The 18,610-nt window shown below is 38.1% G+C and overlaps 2 protein-coding genes across 9 annotated transcripts in view; one reads left to right on the top strand and one right to left on the bottom strand.

The window, feature by feature from the left end:
• LOC143285474 (ras-related protein Rab-35-like) overlaps positions 1-11,331 on the top strand; it is a 53,875-nt gene extending 42,544 nt beyond the window's left edge. For all 4 annotated transcript variants that reach the window (XM_076592783.1, XM_076592785.1, XM_076592784.1 and 1 more), the window contains exon 3: positions 742-11,331. In XM_076592783.1, the coding sequence (XP_076448898.1) occupies positions 742-1,185 (444 nt within the window). In that variant the 3' untranslated portion in view covers positions 1,186-11,331. The remainder of the gene's footprint in view (positions 1-741) is intronic.
• A 577-nt stretch (positions 11,332-11,908) lies between these two features.
• Positions 11,909-18,610, bottom strand: part of LOC143285473 (uncharacterized) — a 37,199-nt gene continuing 30,497 nt past the window's right edge. For all 5 annotated transcript variants that reach the window (XM_076592776.1, XM_076592780.1, XM_076592778.1 and 2 more), the window contains exon 14: positions 11,909-17,274. In XM_076592776.1, the coding sequence (XP_076448891.1) occupies positions 16,864-17,274 (411 nt within the window). In that variant the 3' untranslated portion in view covers positions 11,909-16,863. The remainder of the gene's footprint in view (positions 17,275-18,610) is intronic.

Raw genomic sequence — 18,610 nt, 5'->3', positions numbered from 1 at the left:
CATAATCACTTTTTTTTCTTTTCTTTTTTTTAAATCTCTTTTAAAGAGATTAAGAGTGACAAAGACTGTGATACATACAGATTACAAAGCGGAACAGAAAATGTATGACTGTACTTGTGCAGAATTTTCTTTTCCGTTTTCTTCCCCAGGTACTTTTGGATCAGTGTCCACTGTTTTGCACCCCTGGTGTGGCCCTGTGCTGTCATAAGCAACATATATATACATGTATCATTGTATGATCGTCAGCTGTGTCTGACTGTTACCATCAGAACAGCAGAGGAGGCAGTTGTTGTCCTGACTATCACTGAATCAGGGCTAGAATTAGATTATAGTGGAGACTGTCTTGTCCAAGTTACATCCCCATTCTCTTGGTCAAGAGGGCTTTTGGACAGTCGGCATTGGGATGGTCCCGAAAGGCAAACTAGCCTCCAAAGCTGCAGCACTGTGAGCCAATGCAATCTTGCCTCTTAGTTTGAGTGATTAAAGTGATTGTTTTTTTTGTTTTTTTTTCTCAAGGCCTGATTAAGCGCATTGGCTTACGCTGCTGGTCAGGCATCTGCTTGGCAGATGTGGGGTAGCGTATATGGATTTGACTGAACATAGTAAAAAAGAGGAAACTGTCAATGAATTCCCATTGTAGTGGAGAAACCATTGATCATACAAACAAATATTTATAACTAAATACATCAATGCACAGTAAAAGATGTGACCGCATTCAACACCTGTCCACTGTGTGTGCAGCTGACCCTGTGGGACACAGGCGGCATGGAACGTATGAGCTTCATCGGCTCTAGCTACTACCGTGGGGCCCACGCCGCCCTGCTGTGCTACAACAGCAACAACAAGGAGACCTTCACCATCCTGTCCCAGTACATCCTGGACATCGTCATGAATGCAGAGGGTGCCAAGATCTTCCTGTGTGGCAACATGGCTGACGGGGACGGCAAGGACCCCGTGGAGGAGGCAGACCTGGATGTGTTCATGTCGGAGTGCGAGGACGTGCTGTCCGGCGTGTACAACGTGTCGTGCAAGGACAACTGGGGGCTGGCTGAGATGTTCCAGGACATGGCCCGCGTGCTGCACACAGACGCCATGAACCGCATGACCATCCGCCGTGACTTGATACGACCCGGAGAAACGCCCGAGCTGGACGGCGAGTCTCAAGAAAAGAAACGTTGCTGTTGAGAGGAAACAGTGCTGTTGAGAGGGAAGAATGTATGGACCTATGGGACGGTTGTGCCAGCATAGCTGGTGTGTGTGTGTGTGTGTGCAAGGGTGAACAGTTGCCAAGGAGCATTGAACAGACTTGGGCTTTTCTCTCCATCTGTTTTCTCTGTTTTTAACTTGTGGAAATGTTGAAGATCAAGACAGGTGTGCCGTTTGCGAAGAAATGATTTCCTTGTGTTGTGAAGGGATGTGCAAAACGAACAGCTGGGTCATCAATGACACCTGCCTGTTGGAGTCTTTCTTCTTCCGCTTTCCTTCATTGTGTGGAAGTGGAGGACTGTGAGTGAGTCTTGAACACAAAAAAGCCTGTCTGTTGCTTGCTTGGTTTTTTCTCTAATGAACAGAAGATGATAGAAACTGATGTCAAGTGACACATGTGGTTATCTCAGTATCAGTTCATTGAGGAGTGTGGAGGTAAAGATTTTTTTTTCTTTTGGAGAAAAAGTGATTGGTCTTCGTTTTTGTTGTTGTTTTGTTTTTGTTTTGGGGAGGGCGAGGGGTTCACATATGTAGTGCTGTACAAAGTATGTCAAGAAAACAGTGACAGGAGACTGACTTGCATAAGTGAGTCCAGCCGTCTCTCTCTGCCTCGTGTTTCTCTGTCATGTCTTCAGTCTTTTTTATTTTTAGTTTGCTTCTTTTTTTTCTTTTTCTTTTTTGTTGTAATATTGAGATCATAATGGATGTGTTTTTATTTTGTATGACATAATAGTATATATGTATATTTTTGTTGATGTTGTTTCATGTGTGTGAATGTACAAATCAGTACATATGTATCATGTTAAACCTGGTTTGTTTATGTCTTTCTTTCATTATCTTGTTGCATTTTGATTTACATTTTTATGTTGATTTTGTCATTTCTTTATTTTATTGTTTTTTACACATATTATTCATTTATTTACCTTTTTTTTGTTATGTACATTTATATTGTCAGTGTTTCACTTTGCATAAATCTGCAATACCTTGATACAGATACAGACAATCAGTGTGGATATGTTGAATTCAAGAATTTGAAAAAAGACACATTTATAATTAATATTTTGTTTAATAACCACTTGGTTTGCAGCACTTTCAGATGAACAAATGTGCTTACATACATTTTGTTAGACACTGAGGAAGTACCTAAGAGGCCTGACATGAATAGGTAAAAAAAAAAAAAAAAAAAAAAAAACCTTTCCCAGACACCCATTCTTACCATTGCATACCAAAAAAAAACAAAAAAAAAACCCCAACAAAAACTGCAAGCACTTTTATCAAGATATATTCCCATCTTCACAATACACACACAATACATACCTTACACTATGAGTTTTAAGAAGAATCATACCATTCAGCAGACATTTTTAAAATTCTTTTTGACATCCGCTCTGTTAAGCTGTCAAGGTAGCTTGAGAGACATGATTTAATTTGTTGTCTGCCCAGTCTGTTTTTATGAAGTTTGGTGGACTGAAGGAGATGTAGATGAATAGGCCTTTTTAACATTGTTTTAAATTTAATGGATTTTTAACATGAATTTAATTTTTCTTTGACTGGTTTTAAGAACTAACAGGTATTCAGTGCTAAAATGGCCCCTTTGTGGTCAGTTGGACTGTAAACAACAGGGTTGGATTGGGTTTAAAATAAAAAATATTATGCACACACAGTTTGCTGAAAGCCTTATAGTTTCTCTCACTCTTTTACGAAAGACAGGTCAACACTGTAAAAACATAATGGACATGCATTGGCCAGCTGTTGATCCACATATTCACTGATTGTTATCTTAATTGAAAAACAGGCATTCCCTGGAATGCAGAGCAGTCTTTACGTGAGCCTTGTCTGTAGGGCTGTTTTGTGCTTCCCTTGGAATGGATCATGAAATACAAAGGTTGATCTGCTGTCTTGTTCCGGTTTGGTTAGGTGTCCATTGAACACCACTTCTTGTCATTGTTATTTCTTTATCCTTGTCTTTCCATGCTCAAGACAAGACAGTTGATCTTATGCTATCAATAATCAACATCATAGCCATCATAGCCCCTGCCCCCTCATTGGGTGAAGGCCATCAACAACTTTTTTCATAGGGTTTCCACATCTATGCATCTGACAGAAAGACCAGTTGAAAACAATCACATTTCACAGCCAGAAGTTGTAGACTGTGGAAAGTATCATTATTAAAAGGTATATGTGGAGCACGAAAGTGCAGAGCATCACGCTTTACTTGATTCCTGGATTTCTGTTGCTTGGTTTTAATTCTTTCTCAGGTGAAATCAGTATGTTTGAGAACTGCGCTGAAGTGAAGTGACAGGCTTGCATTAATGTAGGTGACATTCATACTTTCTTTCTTCCTGTTTGTTTTCCTGGTGTTGGTTTAATTACACAAAGTGTGCATGTATGTTGTGCAAGTGACTCTTCAGATTGAGTTACCAAAGGATTCATTGTTTTCCTGTTCACGTGTGGGTTTGGTGATTTGGATCAATTATTCTGCTGCACAAGCTATTTCAATCACCGGGATTTCTTGAAAAACTTCAGCACATATACAAGTGCACAAATCTCTCCTTTAAAAAAAACAAAAACAAAAAAAACACACAAAAAAACATGAATTATATTCATGGCTTGTACAACAAATATTTGCCTGCCTTGAAGTAAAATGTATTCATCACAAAGCAATTGGGTTGCACATGAATAATGTAATCGTGTATGCCCTTTCCACACATTTTCTTTTTCATCGTTAACTGAAGAGTCAATGGGGCATGGTACTGAAGAACTGTTCACCAGATTCCTCTAGGTCTGATGGTTGTGTATCAGAGCCTGGGCTCTCTGCTTTTTGCAAGGTCATCAAGTTCCAACAAAAAAGTCCATTCAATCAGTGTACCTCCTCACCATCATAAAATGTGAACTCAGTTTATTGCATACCTTCCAGGTTTTGTGAACATGTTTTTCTTGCTAGGTCTGTTTGGGTTTTTTGCACATCCTGCACTGCGGGATGGTTTTCAAATCAAACTTATTATCAAACAGGGCAACAATGTGTAGAACACAGCATTGACAGTATAAAAAAAAGAAAGAATTCCCTGTATCAATATGTGCTTCTGCTCAGAAGTATATAAAATCATTCTCTGCATTAACATGTGCTTTTGTTTAGAGTTTTGGAATAGGAATGTATTAAAGTACCGGTATATTATCTTCTTCAGAAAATATGCGAGAGTGCTGTGCGCAATTTGATGTTGAGAGCTGACTTTGTTATCTCAGTTACTAAGGACTCTGATATACCTGAAGACCAATTTTTTAACAGATATTTTTCATTATTTGTTCCTCCTACAATTCCTTTGAGACTGTAATACATATGTCATGAAAATGGTTTCAGCAGAAGTTTTCATTTCCTAAGGAAGGAGAACATCAACAACCACATTCCAAATTCCACCAATACATGTCCACCATTTTTTGGGGTGACAATTTTGCAATTGATTTATTAGTGTGTGTTGGTTTCTCAGAATTTTCATGGTACATACCAACACCATTGTTTTTGTAGAAACACGAAAGCTTTTGCAGTTTAAATGGCTGAATGAATGCAATTTGAGTTAGTCTTCCACATATAAGCCTGGAAGGATTCATCGACAGGGAAAATGTTATGCATACTTACCCAGTTGTCATCAGTGCTGTTTTTGTTTCTACATTTCTGACCGGCCAGTCTCCAGTGAATGACTGATGCCAACTGTGCATGAAACATGAAGTTTGTTTTGTGACCAAGTATCTGTTAATGAGGTAAACATGGAAACCGTCAGTGAACCTGGTCCAGTTATGCATTCCACAACTGTGTCCATCTGCCTCCTGAAACTGGCCTTTTGATAACACTTCAGTCAATTTTGTTTTCTCAACTGTAGATTGCAGTTTATTACAGTTGTTATCAAAAGTATACATATTTTTGCTGGTGCATGTAAAGTTTGTTTTGTTAATCAAGTTGTTTATTGCAATTTAGCATCATCATTATCATAATTATCATTTTGTTTTGCCTATTAATGTTATTATTATTAAGCATACGTGTTGTTACTGGTTTGTTCTTTTTGTTTTTGATTTTGCAGTATGATGCACTATACCCACCTGTTTGTGTCTCATTGTGTGTTGTACTTATAGCATTTGAGAAAGAAAGGTGGATGGACTGTACATTTGTGAATTACCTGTATATTTATTTTCTGTCAGTCTTAACTGTGCCTTAGATATTACCGGTATTCAACAGATACAGCCTTAAGGAGCTTGCAGTTGTTGTAATGTTACAGTCACATGTATAAAATTGGGTCACAATAGATTATGTTTGGAAGAGAGCGGAGAAAGGAGAAGACAGTTAAACGGTCTGTATGTGGATTTGAATTTAACTATATAAAAAATTGTTAGAAAATGTATGTGTGTGAGAGTGTGTCACTGAGACTTGGAGTTCTGGGTTTGTGTGTAAAATGTAATGCTTTATGTGTGGATGTATGGAACAAGGCAGTTCTTGGATGGGGTAGGGTGCACTTTTTCACAAACTTAAATCAAAATATGAAATGTAGTTTGTACTAACTCTTGACACTGCTCATTTCTTGATCGGATCATGGCGTTTGATGATGTGATTGTATCAAAGGCAGGTATATGAATTATGCATTGTGTTATGAAGAGGCGAGGAGGAGGAGTATTGAAATTCCCCTTTTTTTTCATACACTGCTGCATACACTTTGGTTAAAATGTGAAAAGTGCATCTTGAACAAATGGTACAATGATGGATTCACATAAACTGATGTCGTTTTCAAATACGATGATGCATTATGAACTGCTGCTGACACTTTGAACAAAAAGTATTATTTTCCAGGAGTGTTCATCATACATACATCCTGACATAGAGTTACAAGCTGTAAAAGGTGTGTGTGTTTTTTCATCACACTGTTTCTTCTATGGAAGAATGAACTATTCATTCTGTTAACGTCATGTTTCTTTTTAATGGAACACTATGACCATTCTGTTGACTCTGCCATATAACCAATCAAAATTAACAATATGCCTTTGGACTACCCTGAAAACAGTGGATTATACTCCTGTTGGAGAAGTTTTTTGTTTGTTTTTTTTTGTTGTTTTTTTTGTGCATGCTTTATCATCTCGCAACCCTTTCCAGTTCACTTTTGACCACTGATTATACTCCATGACCTGTTGGAGAAAAAATTTTTTTTTTTTTTTTTTTTTTTTTTGCATGCTTTATCATCTCGCAACCCTTTCCAGTTCACTTTTGACGACTGTGTTTCGTTTACACTTTGATGACCCAAGAAAAAAACTTTTTCAAACCTTTCAACTCTTGACTACTGTCATACAGAAAAAAAAAAGAATATTTCTTCTTCAGTTAACAGTGTTGGAGAAGCAGACAGCAGTCCATTGGTTTCAAATTTGAAGAAGAAAAGAAGCTGTGCATTTGACTTAAGCCATCCCCTTTACTGCAGAAACCAGTGTTCAACATAGAGAAGTTGTAACATGCTCACTGGTGTTGGCTTGACTCAATACATTAATAATCATGAATGTCTAATGGTCCATGTTCACACTTTTGCTGCTATGTTCAGGGAGATGTTTTTGTTTTGTTTGTTTTTGGTTTTTTACAGTTTAACATGGAGGGGGAAAAAAAAGATCCTCCCAGGGACCCCACCTTACAAATGTGTTTATGTAATGATGTGAACATTTCATGTCATGTTTAACCAGATACAGTTTAACGGAATGAACAGATCCAGAAAATTCGCAAAAAGTGTGTATTTTGATACATTATTTATCAGTGAACAGGTTGTGTGTGGTATGTGATAGAATGTGTAACAGAATGAGTAGATTCACAGTGTGTAATGTGGTAGAATGGGGAATAGCTTCTCAAAGTGTAATTAGCAAGTTACCGAATAAAATTGCACAGCCCAATAACTGAATAAGGCAACAAGTATCTGACAGTTATTTGTAGTATGAAAGTAAAATAATACTTATAGCAAGTACTGTGTACTTATATTGGACTTACCATGCTTGCACAGAAACACTTATAGTTTTGGGGTTATTATTTATTTAGTTCTATTTTGTTAAATGCTGATTACTTCAGAATCGGTGTAGACGATTTGGGGCATATGGATTTCTGTCACATGATATGAAGAACCATGCTTGTTTCAGGGCTATGTATAACAGATCAAAATGCAGCAAAGGTGATTTTCTTCCCCCTTTTGGGCGGAGGTGGGTTAGCGGGGGGGTACTTTCATATATACACAAAGCGAGTCTGTGTATTACCCCCAAATTAGTTATGTCACTTTGTCTTCAGAGTTCTTGGCTTTCTGAGTTACTTTGTGCTGATTTTGATCTGGTCATGTTCTCGGTTATATTTTCAAGATTTTCTCAGCATAAACTTTTAGTCTTCTTCGTTGGCTGTGACTCCCATGTTCACCAGTACAGTTCACAAGAGGGCTTGTTACATGTATGACTGTTTTTACACCAACCAAGTAGGCAGGGGGTATAAACTTTCGTGCGACGTTTGTTGTGTTTGTCTTTACTTTTGGTCCAGTGTACTTTCAGCTCATAATCACATGGATGCATGCAAATTATACACTAAAGCTAATGTTGAAAAGAGACAAATGGTTGAAACAAATCCCTGTAAAGGTCAAAGATCATAGGTCACAAACTGTAGACCATTGGTCACTTAGCAGTTGGCTGTCGAATCAGAGAATGTAGTTTATCATAGAAAGTCAACTGCAGTTGTGTTAATCACAAGGCTGTCATATTTCGTTGTGCAGCTCATTGGGCATGGCAGTCAGCCTTGTGTGTGTGTGTGTGTGTGTGTAAAAGCAGTCAGCCATAGGGTATAGACTATGGTCAGTCAGTGGTAGTTGGTAGCCAATAGACCACAGGGCAAGCTGTCAGCACATATGACAGGGCATTGACAAGTATTTGGGCCAATATCAGAAGTCAGTCATCTGTCCATATCTGTATATATCACAGAACAAATATAGCTGTAAATAGACCATAGCCATGAGGGCAGATCCTATGTGTAGGTCATATGTCATTCATCTATGTCCATGTAAATCGTAGGGCAGGGTCTGTTATCTCAGGTGGTGCATGTGAGACCACTTTGGTACAGATCACATGACACAGATCACACTCTGTCAACTGTCTTGCACACCAGTCTCTGGATGGAAGATCACAATTTTTATTTGATGGGAGGCACTAAATCAGTGTTTTAGGTCACCACACTGTAATGTGTCTTTTTAAATCAGTTGCCTTCCATGCCTCTTTCACTTTATTATATCTTAACATTAGTTACAGGTCCCGTGGCCTTTTATGGCCACAAGGGCAGTGAATTCATATCCCCTGTGTTTAGGGTTTGGCATGGGAAGGCAGTGCCCAGACTTCTTCCACATTTTAATGTATTATATGATCACACTTAGATTATAAAAAACAATCTTTTTAATGTGTTTACTTTTTAATTATTCATTTCGTGATGTTTTACTCAGATATAGGGTAGGCTCTCAAGGCCTGATCAGCATGTTGGGTTCTGAGTCTTTTTATTGCAGGAAATAATTTTCTTCAGTTTATAATTTTTATCAACTGGACAATTGCTGTCTGTTTTGCTTTACTGTTGATGGCTTCACTGAGCTTAGTGAAAGTTTCTTGTTTTGATGAACAAGGAATTTGTGTGTGCGCGTGTGTGATGAAAATGAAACATTCAATTCAAATCAATTATTGTATTTATTATAGCAGTATATTTTCAGTTAAAACTAATTATTAGTTTTTTGTTGTTTGTTTTGTGTTTAACCGTATCAAAAAGGAAATTTTATCTAAATTGACGTTTAAATAACATACTTACCATGACCCCCTAGTGCAGACTCCGGCAGGGGTCTTGATTCCTGTCCTGTGCAAACTATTATCTGCCTATGCGGAGAACGAAAGTAACTACAGCCAATAACCTCCCAGAAGTAGGTAACCTCCCCTTTGCCCCCCTGACTAGCGTCCTCTTTTTACCGACAGTTTTAATTGCAGCTGAGAGCCGTCCATCATATCTGATGTTTGTGAGTCTGGGTTGGTTTTTTTGGTGGTGGTGGTGGGGGGGTTATTGCTTTTTTCTTCTTGTCATCAGATTTGTGGGTTTTGCAGGTGACCAGTTGTTCCCATTTAGAATAATAGTTTGGGTGAGGAAAAAGAAACAAAAAAACTTTCATGCCTTGATCATACATGTATCCTGTCTCAGATAGGTGCTGTCAGTTATCCCCCCCACACTCCCTTGAATCTCGATAAGTGAAAAAAATGTTTGTCTTTTTTTGTACAACTGAAAATGTGTAAGTAGATGAGTGTACAGCTGACAGAACAATTTGTGTTCTACAAGACTGAGCAGGCTAAAGTCATCCTGCTGTTGCTTTTGCTAGTTTATGAAATCAAAATCTTATTAAACATCTTTTGTCTTCTGGTATAAAATCAGCTAATTGTCTTTATCAGTGCGTGTAATTCTAATATAATTAGTAAACATCTTTGCCTTATACATATAGCCAGAATAAGCCCAGTTTTAAATGCTTTCTGTCAGTGTATGAAATTATGATCAAGTTAGTAAGCATCTTTCCCTTATGACAAAACTCAGCTCACTGGTACTGTTTTATCAGTGTATGAAATTTAACTAGTTAACATGTGGTGGTTTGAAAAGATAGGCAGTGTAAAATCTTTTTCACATTTTTCTATCTCTTTTTTAATTAAAGAATTTCAGCACTTATTTCTTTATGAATGAGTGTGCGGACACAATATGTTTTTTGTTCTGTTACAAATGATATGGTTTGGCTGCTTGGTCTCTTGTCTGTTTTTAAGACTGAACATGTAGTAGAAATGATGATGAGGTTTTGTCATTTCTGTGATCACATGTGAACCAGTATTACCATGGTGAGGATTTCAGGCTTTCGGGCCATGAAAAGTGATTGGTTTTTAACACAACCTTTACAGATGGTGAGATTTTTTCCCCTGCTGGTTTTTGATTATGCATACAGTACAGCTGAGAGTTTTGGAGACAGAGGGAGGACGGATGGTTGGGAGAATTAATCCGTTGTGTTTTTCCATGTGCCTTTGTGTGTGTCCATGTATGTTTTTACATATACAGTGTTTTTTTTAGTTTGGTAGGCTCTCACAGCCTGACCAGTGTGTTGGGTCTACACTTTGGCCAGATGTCTTGGGTCTACACTTTGGCCAGATGTCTGTCTCCTCGTTTGTTTTTTGTTTTTGTTTTTTTAGATGTGTGAGATACAATGGCATTTCCTTGGAACTGAAGAAAAAAGAAAACTTTCTATAATGGACTACATCTGAAGACAATATTACTAGAATTGCTACCACTCGTCTTAGATAATTGTCCCTCCAAAGGTTCTCTGTTAAAAGCTGACATCAGTGCCATTGTGTTAGATCAGATTCTATTAGTTTACAACAGCTGTCTGCAGCACATTGAGTGGAAGCAAGCACAAACAAAATTAAACTGTTTCTCTTCTCTTTTTTCCCTACATGACAGTGAACTTAAGTCTGCCCAAAATCATACACACTACTGAAATCCTACAGGACTTTATTATCTGGGGGAAAAAAGTTTCTCAAGCAAAACACTATTTTTTCCTTTTCATCAAAGACAGCAAAAAGTATATTCTATACCCTTTGGAAGAATCTAAAAAAGAAACACTATCGTAAGTGAAACATTATTAGTATTGTGACATCTGTATTGTGATGTGTATTTTCCAGCAAAATTAATCAAGAATCATCATTACCCACATTGCTTTCCTTTTGTTTTTTACACTTATATTTCTTCAGGAAAATACAAGGAGGTAACTGATGTCTTTTGTAAAGGATGTATAGCAAGGGATAAAAAGACTAACACTTCAGGCAAACATTTCGTTGATTTGTGCTTGGCTACCCTGAACCAGCACGCAACACTGTAACTCATTATCTTAACAAAACTAGTTTACGTTAAACTTGAGCAAGAATTGCAGAGTGATGTAGACCAGTTCCATTTATCTGACTTTGGTATTCAGTTTTGCTGGAAGTATCACACGTTTTCGTGTAAGCTGTATACAAATATTGCATTTACAATACATATTCGAGTGTCTGTGTCTAAATGTTTTTAACAAATGTCTCCTTGAACACATAAATCTCATGTTGCAGAACAGTTTCATGGTAATATCTGATGTGTGTGAGAAGTGTGCGTGTGAGTTAGCAAGAGCCAAACTGGGCTTGTGGTTGGGTCCCCTTAATGACATTAATAAATCGATTGTGTGGCCTTTTTTTTTTTTTTTAAACTCAGAACAAGCCCGGTTGATTGCATAGTGAAGGTGAGTGTGTAATGCGTATCAGAAGATTTTCAGGTAAGTCTGGATCTTTCTGCATGTACTAACAGTGTGCATGCATTTTTCAAACACCCTCCCTCCCTCCTTGTGTTTTTGAGTGTGCATGCACAAGCCTGTATAATAATATCAAAGTTGACATGCTGCAAAAACAAAAAACAGAAATCAATCTATCCATTAATGATTATCAACAAAAATCATAAACAAAAAAGAATTTTATTGTTGGGACTGTAAGGCAAGAAGTGAAATTTACATCCCCACAAAAAGTTGACACTGATGTGAAGTTCTTGTGAAGTACATTTCATTATGGTTGTAAGAACAATGAAGATACTACTGCCACAATTAATCATACGCTTATGACTTAAGATCATTCAAAATCACTGGGTCACTGGAATTATAAAGACAATTTGTTGCAAAATACAAGTTTACTTCATTACAAAAATACATGTATGGTTAGCATTACTTGCACAAAACGTTTGGCAATATTTTCTTATCTTGATGCACATGTACCCAAAATAATATTGGGAATATTTCTTAATCATGAAGCAAATTTTCAAAAGCAAATATGGGCAATATTGTTTGAATCATGATGTTGATAAAATGCTTTCACACTCACTCTACACTGATGAACTGGAGTTTACCTCTATCATACAGTGTGCTCTCCTTTTCTCTGTAATGTCTACTCATTCATACAACTGCTTTCTCTCAGTTATACTTGATTATTTTTACCTAAAAATCAGGCCACATATAATATCATTCCTTTGAAATGATGTAATAAATTGTTTGGTGTTCTCTTTCAATAATTCATCATACCACCTGACATCATATCAGATTTTAAAAACAAACAATGATAATAATGCTGGTAACAGAGACTTATTTTTCTTACAGTTCAGATGACTCATTTCATTCTGATGAATGAAAACTGACCTTACTTATCTTAAAACATACACACACAAATCATTTGCAGACTTTGCTAAGATTTCAGCCCTCTGCAACATCGAGTTACAGACTTTGCTAAGATTTCAGCCCTCTGCAACATCGAGTACAGACATTTGATTTGATAATCAAAAGAGCACAAGCTCAAATAACACCATTCCATTCAAATCAAACGTATACCACCCTCTCTCTTGCTGTTGTCTGCTGAACTGGACCATTCACAACTTCCACTGTCCCAACAGCCTTCAGCTGTTGAACAATTATCTAAAGCCATGCAAAAACTTCACCAACAGCAGTGGACATTACCATGATTGATTCAAACAGTATACAGCAACACACACAAAAAAAAATTCTGGTCCCCTTTGTATTATTTTCCCTCAGGCAGTTATTTACTGAATAAATTATGCAATCATTGCTGCTGTCATGCTGATCTTTTCTTTCTTTTTAAAAACACAATTCTCTTTAATATTTACCATATTCTTGTTACAAATTTCCAACCACCACTATACAATTTAACCCAGAAATTCAGTGTAAACTTTGTGTCTATCTTACGAACTCTTATCTAAACACACACACACACACACTATGAAACCAACTCATCTACTTCAAAACTGCCAAGTATGTAACACTTTGCTCTTTCCATGATACATGGAATGGCTAACAGAAACAAAGGGGGGTGGGGGTCAAAAGGGTAAAAAATGACTACTGAAAAAAAGCACACACAAAAAAAAAACCCACATAGCAATCAAATGCAGGTATATTCTGCAAAAATGCACCTGCATCTGTAACAAATACACATATACATACATACATACATAATCAGGAACTCCAAATCATCCATGAACCAGAACTGAAAGGTGACAAAATGTACAAAATGGAGTGACCGCACAATACAATACAGTACAACACATCTTCATTCATCCACTTGGAAATTAATTGTGCATCCATTATTTAATGGACAAAGTACACACCAACAGAAAAGGTAGCAGAAATCTTGAGCTATTAACAATAACTCACTGCAAAACAACTCTCAAGTCATCACTGTAGAAAAATGCATGCTCCCTCACGCAACAATTAACATCGTACAAGCACAGCTCCAGTTCTGCCATTTATGGAAAATAACCGATACTGATTCACTGAATGATAGCGGGCTACCATTATGTTATTTCATCTCATTTTCACTTTCTGTTTCTCACCCAGTTTCGTTGTCCATGTGCAGATATCACAATCCATAAGCAGACATCACAATCAGTGGCACCCTTCCCAGTATTTGTTCGGCTATGCTGAACGTTAGCTGCATGCGGAGCTGTGCAATGCACTATAAAAGCACTGCTACTGCTGACACACACCAGCTATTTCCCTACATAATGACCACTGCTGACACACACCAGCTAAATGACCACTGCTGATACCCACTATTACCCTACAAAATGACCACTGCTGATACACACCCACTATTTCCCTACAAAATGACCACTGCTGGTACACACCCATTATTACCATACAAAATGACCACTGCTGACACACCAGCTATTACCCTACAAAATGACCACTGCTCACACACACACACACACACACACACTATTACCCTACAAAATAACCACTGCTGGTACACACCCATTATTACCCTACAAAATGACCACTGCTGGTACACACCCACTATTACCCTACAAAATATGGTACACACCCATTATTACCCTACAAAATGACCACTGCTGACACACACCAGCTATTACCCTACAAGTACAAAATGACCACTGCTGACACACCAGCTACTTCCCTACAAAATGACCACTGCTGACACACACCCACTGTTACCCTACAAAATGACCACTGCTGACACACACCCACTGTTACCCTACAAAATGACCACTGCTGACACACACCCACTATTTCCCTACAAAATGGCCACTGACACACCTACAAAATGACCACTGCTGACACACACCAGCTATTTCCCTACAAAATGACCACTGCTGACACACCTACAAAATGACCACTGCTGACACACACCCACTATTACCCTACAAAATGGCCACTGCTGACACACACCCGCTATTTCCCTACAAAATGACCACTGCTGACACACACCCACTATTACCCTACAAAATGACCACTGCTGACACACACCAGCTATTTCCCTACAAAATGACCACTGCTGACACACCAGCTATTACCCTACAAAATGACCACTGCTGACACACACCAGCTATTACCCTACAAAATGACCACTGCTGGCACACACCCACTATTACCCTACAAAATGACCACTGCTGACACACACCCACTATTTCCCTACAAAATGACCACTGCTGACACCCACCAACTATTTGCCAGCTATTTCCCTACAAAATGACCACTGCTGACACACACCAGCTATTTCCCTACAAAACCACCTACATCCATGGCCTTTGTTGCTAATCAAACGTCTGATGAGAATTAATACACTAAACTGTGTTGGAAATTCATTTGCAGCCACTGATAATGCACTTTGCTCTCAGAGTCAAAAAGACTATAAAAAAAAAAAGATAAGTAGCAAAGTAAGAAAACTACTGAAAAAAGAAGAAAAAAAAAACACATGAGAAGTTTAAAACACATACGCAACTATGAAAAAAATATGATGGAACAAAAACCACCAAGTATCAAACTAAAAATATCCAAATAACATCTTTTGAAAACAAAAGCTGCAAGTATTTGGGAAAATGTGAGTAACAAACCCCATCACCCAATTTCCAACCAAAGCATGCATCCTAATAAGCCCCACATTCTCTCATTGTTCTTTTTCTAAATGCTGAACATAAGCTACCCACAGCCATGACACTGACCTTAACCCTTTCAGTGCCCAGTCTATCTTACACTCAGTGACAAACTACTTGCCAAGAGATGTTTTGGTCACAGAGGGTGTTTGTTTTTTTCTAATGTTCGCATGCAAACATCAAAAAGAATGCATATATAATCTATACTCTTCTGAAAGGAAAAAGAACACACAATCCAATAATGGCAGTTTCACATGAAATTGATGATTATGCGACAGGGAACAATCTACATGATTGGGATAGATATTTCCAACCTGGGGCACTTTTTTGCACAGAAGTGGATGGAAATTTCCATCCTAAAGCACTCGAGGGGATAAGTGTTTTCACAAAGCTTTACAACTTTATCAGCAAAAAACCGAACAAGCAGGACAATAAAACATATGTCATAGATCCACCCAAACATAACAGGAAGAACAATGGAACATAAAGTTCCCCTCCGCCAAACAAAAACAGCACAGACAACAGAACACAGTCTTCAAAGACTCACACAATAATCAACGGCACGACAAACATGTATTTGCATGCAAGATCATAATGCGACAGCATTGTGATGCTCAACGGATGTATACATTATATATTTGTATTTTGTTTACAGTAATATGCACCATTAATGAAGCCCAATTCACAGACATTATTCTGATGACAAAGCTCACTCACCCCACACCCTCCCTGCCTCATCTCACCCTCAGTTCCGTCAGCACAGGAAAATACCATTACATAGGTTATTCTCTAATGTTGTAAATCATATCAAGCCACACACATCTTCCTCACGAGAATTCTCTGTTCACGGTTTGCTATCTTGTAGCAAGAGTGCTCTTTGTACTGGTGCAGATGCTACAGTTGTTGGTAGTTTGTTTTTGTTTTCCATGTACTTTCTTTTTTTCCTTTTTCCATATACCGTTTAATTTTGTATCTTGCTTGCATATCTAGAAAGGAAATACTTTTCTCTACTAAAAACAAACTACACTGGTATATGCTCTCAGGATTACAATCTATGATGATCAGAACTAAAAGACATAACTGTACTAAGTATATTTCAGTCAGGCTGAATATTTATCCTTTTCTAAATTCTTCACATTCTGTCTGACTCTTCCAATGAGCGATCCTCCGTTTTCACTTGCCTAGCATTTTCTTAAGCAATTTTTTTCATAAAAAAACAGAAAACACTCTTTTCTGTACCTTTTTTGATAAAAAAAGAAAAAGAAAAAAAAGAAGAAATATTACCAATAATGATTCATAATTTCAACATACAATTTTAACAAAAAATTCAGAACAAACTATACACACCCACACACAAAAGCACACTTAATGTTTCTTCAACATTCTTGCATTACAAATATTGTTAATAACATACAGTTTCATTTATTCTTCTCTTCTTTTTTTCTTTTTTTTTTTCAGAGTTCTTCTTTATCTTTTTTTCTCTCTTGTGTGTGTGTGTGTGTGTGTGTGTGTGTGTCAAACAGGCAAGAGAGAAGGGAATCTGGAGGGATCAAGGCTGAAAGAGAACCGGTATCATTATATTATAAATGTAAATGTCAGTGGGACTCACCACCATTGGCAGACTGTCAGATGACAATAATTTAGAAAACCACTACCTTCCTGTCAGAAGCTGAATCACCACTCTCCTCACCCTCACCCTCACCCCCTTCACCTCCTCTGTCCTGCTTTCCCTCGCCCTTTTCCACTTCACCGTCCTCAGCTTTCCCACCTGTCTTCCCATTCAACTCCCTATCTGCAGTCTTCGGCAGTTCCCGATTTTCCCCGCATGCTGTTTGCGAGGTTTCCGGTCTACTTGTCACTTTGCTCTCCTCGTCCGACTCTGAATCCACGATGATAGTTTCCTCTTCTCTCCTGCCCACTACCACTGTTGTTGTCTTTGTTGCTGTTGTCGGCGCTACATGCTGATGATCTTTTTCAGCTTCAGCCGTCGTCGTGGTCTGTTCCTTGCCTGCTGCGACTGCGAGCGCATCAGGAGATACATCGTCTGTGAACTGAAACAATCCCAAACACAATTAGTTTACAGGCTTCTTTATGCCATGTCATGTTGCTGTGCAGTCATTTGGGTGGTGCGGCTGTTCATCATTTTGAAAAATCTGCAACTGTGTCTAGTTCTTAGAGAGGAAAAACACAGGAGGGGGAAACCTGAAACTTACTGTATCAAGATAAAGTGTTTTGTTTATGAACAATCCTGGGCTTGAAATCTAAAACTGGAGTGCGAAGAATAAATACTGGTGTATGCTCTGTGTCAAACTATCACACATTCTACTTTCTGCAATAAATATAATCCATAGAACAATTCATAACTCATCAGGTGCAGATGCTTTGTATAATAAAGGTCAGAATAAGCATTTCCAATTGAACAACTGAGCCCAACTGCTACAGGCAATGACTTTTATCCTCACTATCCAGTAATCCCCTTCATACTATCACCTTGTTCCTGATCCAATAAAATGTGGCACACAGAGGGCAGGAAAACCTGTTGTGTGTGATGTGATGTACTGACCCAGAGAACTCTGACACAACCAGCCCCCCTCTGCCTGCACTGAACCCCGCCCACAAGTGCCCACCCTTCAACTGTTCTACTACATTTGTACATCCATAACAAACCTTTTCTTATGATTTGGAAACCCCCACCATGGTTAACAGTTATCATACAGCAAAAAGAAATGTAGAACAGCTGAACAGAAAAAAAAAAAATAATTATATAGCATTATCTCCCTCAGACTGCCTTCTAATTTCTATGAATTCTCACTGGCCACCAGTGCAGTCTCTGGGTGGTGCTGGAATTGCAGTCACTGTTTCAATCATGGTGGTTGACACTGATCATCTCTTTTCGTCTCAACAAAGGGGATAAAACTCTCTCAAAGTAGTCTCTGGTCTACCAAATTGCTGTACATGCTATCCTGCCACCAAAAAGAAAGGGAAAAAAAAAGAAAAAAAAGCACCTACCCACAGGCCACCCCAAGGTCAGGTGGAGAAAGCCAACAAGCACAGTGAAACATTTCAGCCACACACCACAAAACACATGCAACACTGACATTCTGACATCATACACATCACTCCACTGGGCCATCGGTTAAAACATGATTTGATGAGTTTTGCTATCAACTGGATGTTATCTTACAAACTTTAAACCAATTTCACTTTCAGTGGATTTCAGCTATGAACTGGATGTTATCTTACAAACTTTAAACCAATTTCACTTTCAGTGGATTTCAGCTATGAACTGGATGTTATCTTACAAACTTTAAACCAATTTCGCTTTCAGGGGATTTCTGCTTTCAACTGCATGTAATCTGATAAACTTTAAACCAATTCCATTTCACT

This window comes from Babylonia areolata, chromosome 9 (genome assembly GCF_041734735.1).
Source record: "Babylonia areolata isolate BAREFJ2019XMU chromosome 9, ASM4173473v1, whole genome shotgun sequence".
In the NCBI taxonomy this organism is placed as follows: Eukaryota; Metazoa; Mollusca; class Gastropoda; order Neogastropoda; family Buccinidae; genus Babylonia; species Babylonia areolata.
This window is presented reverse-complemented; position numbering and strand designations above follow the sequence as displayed.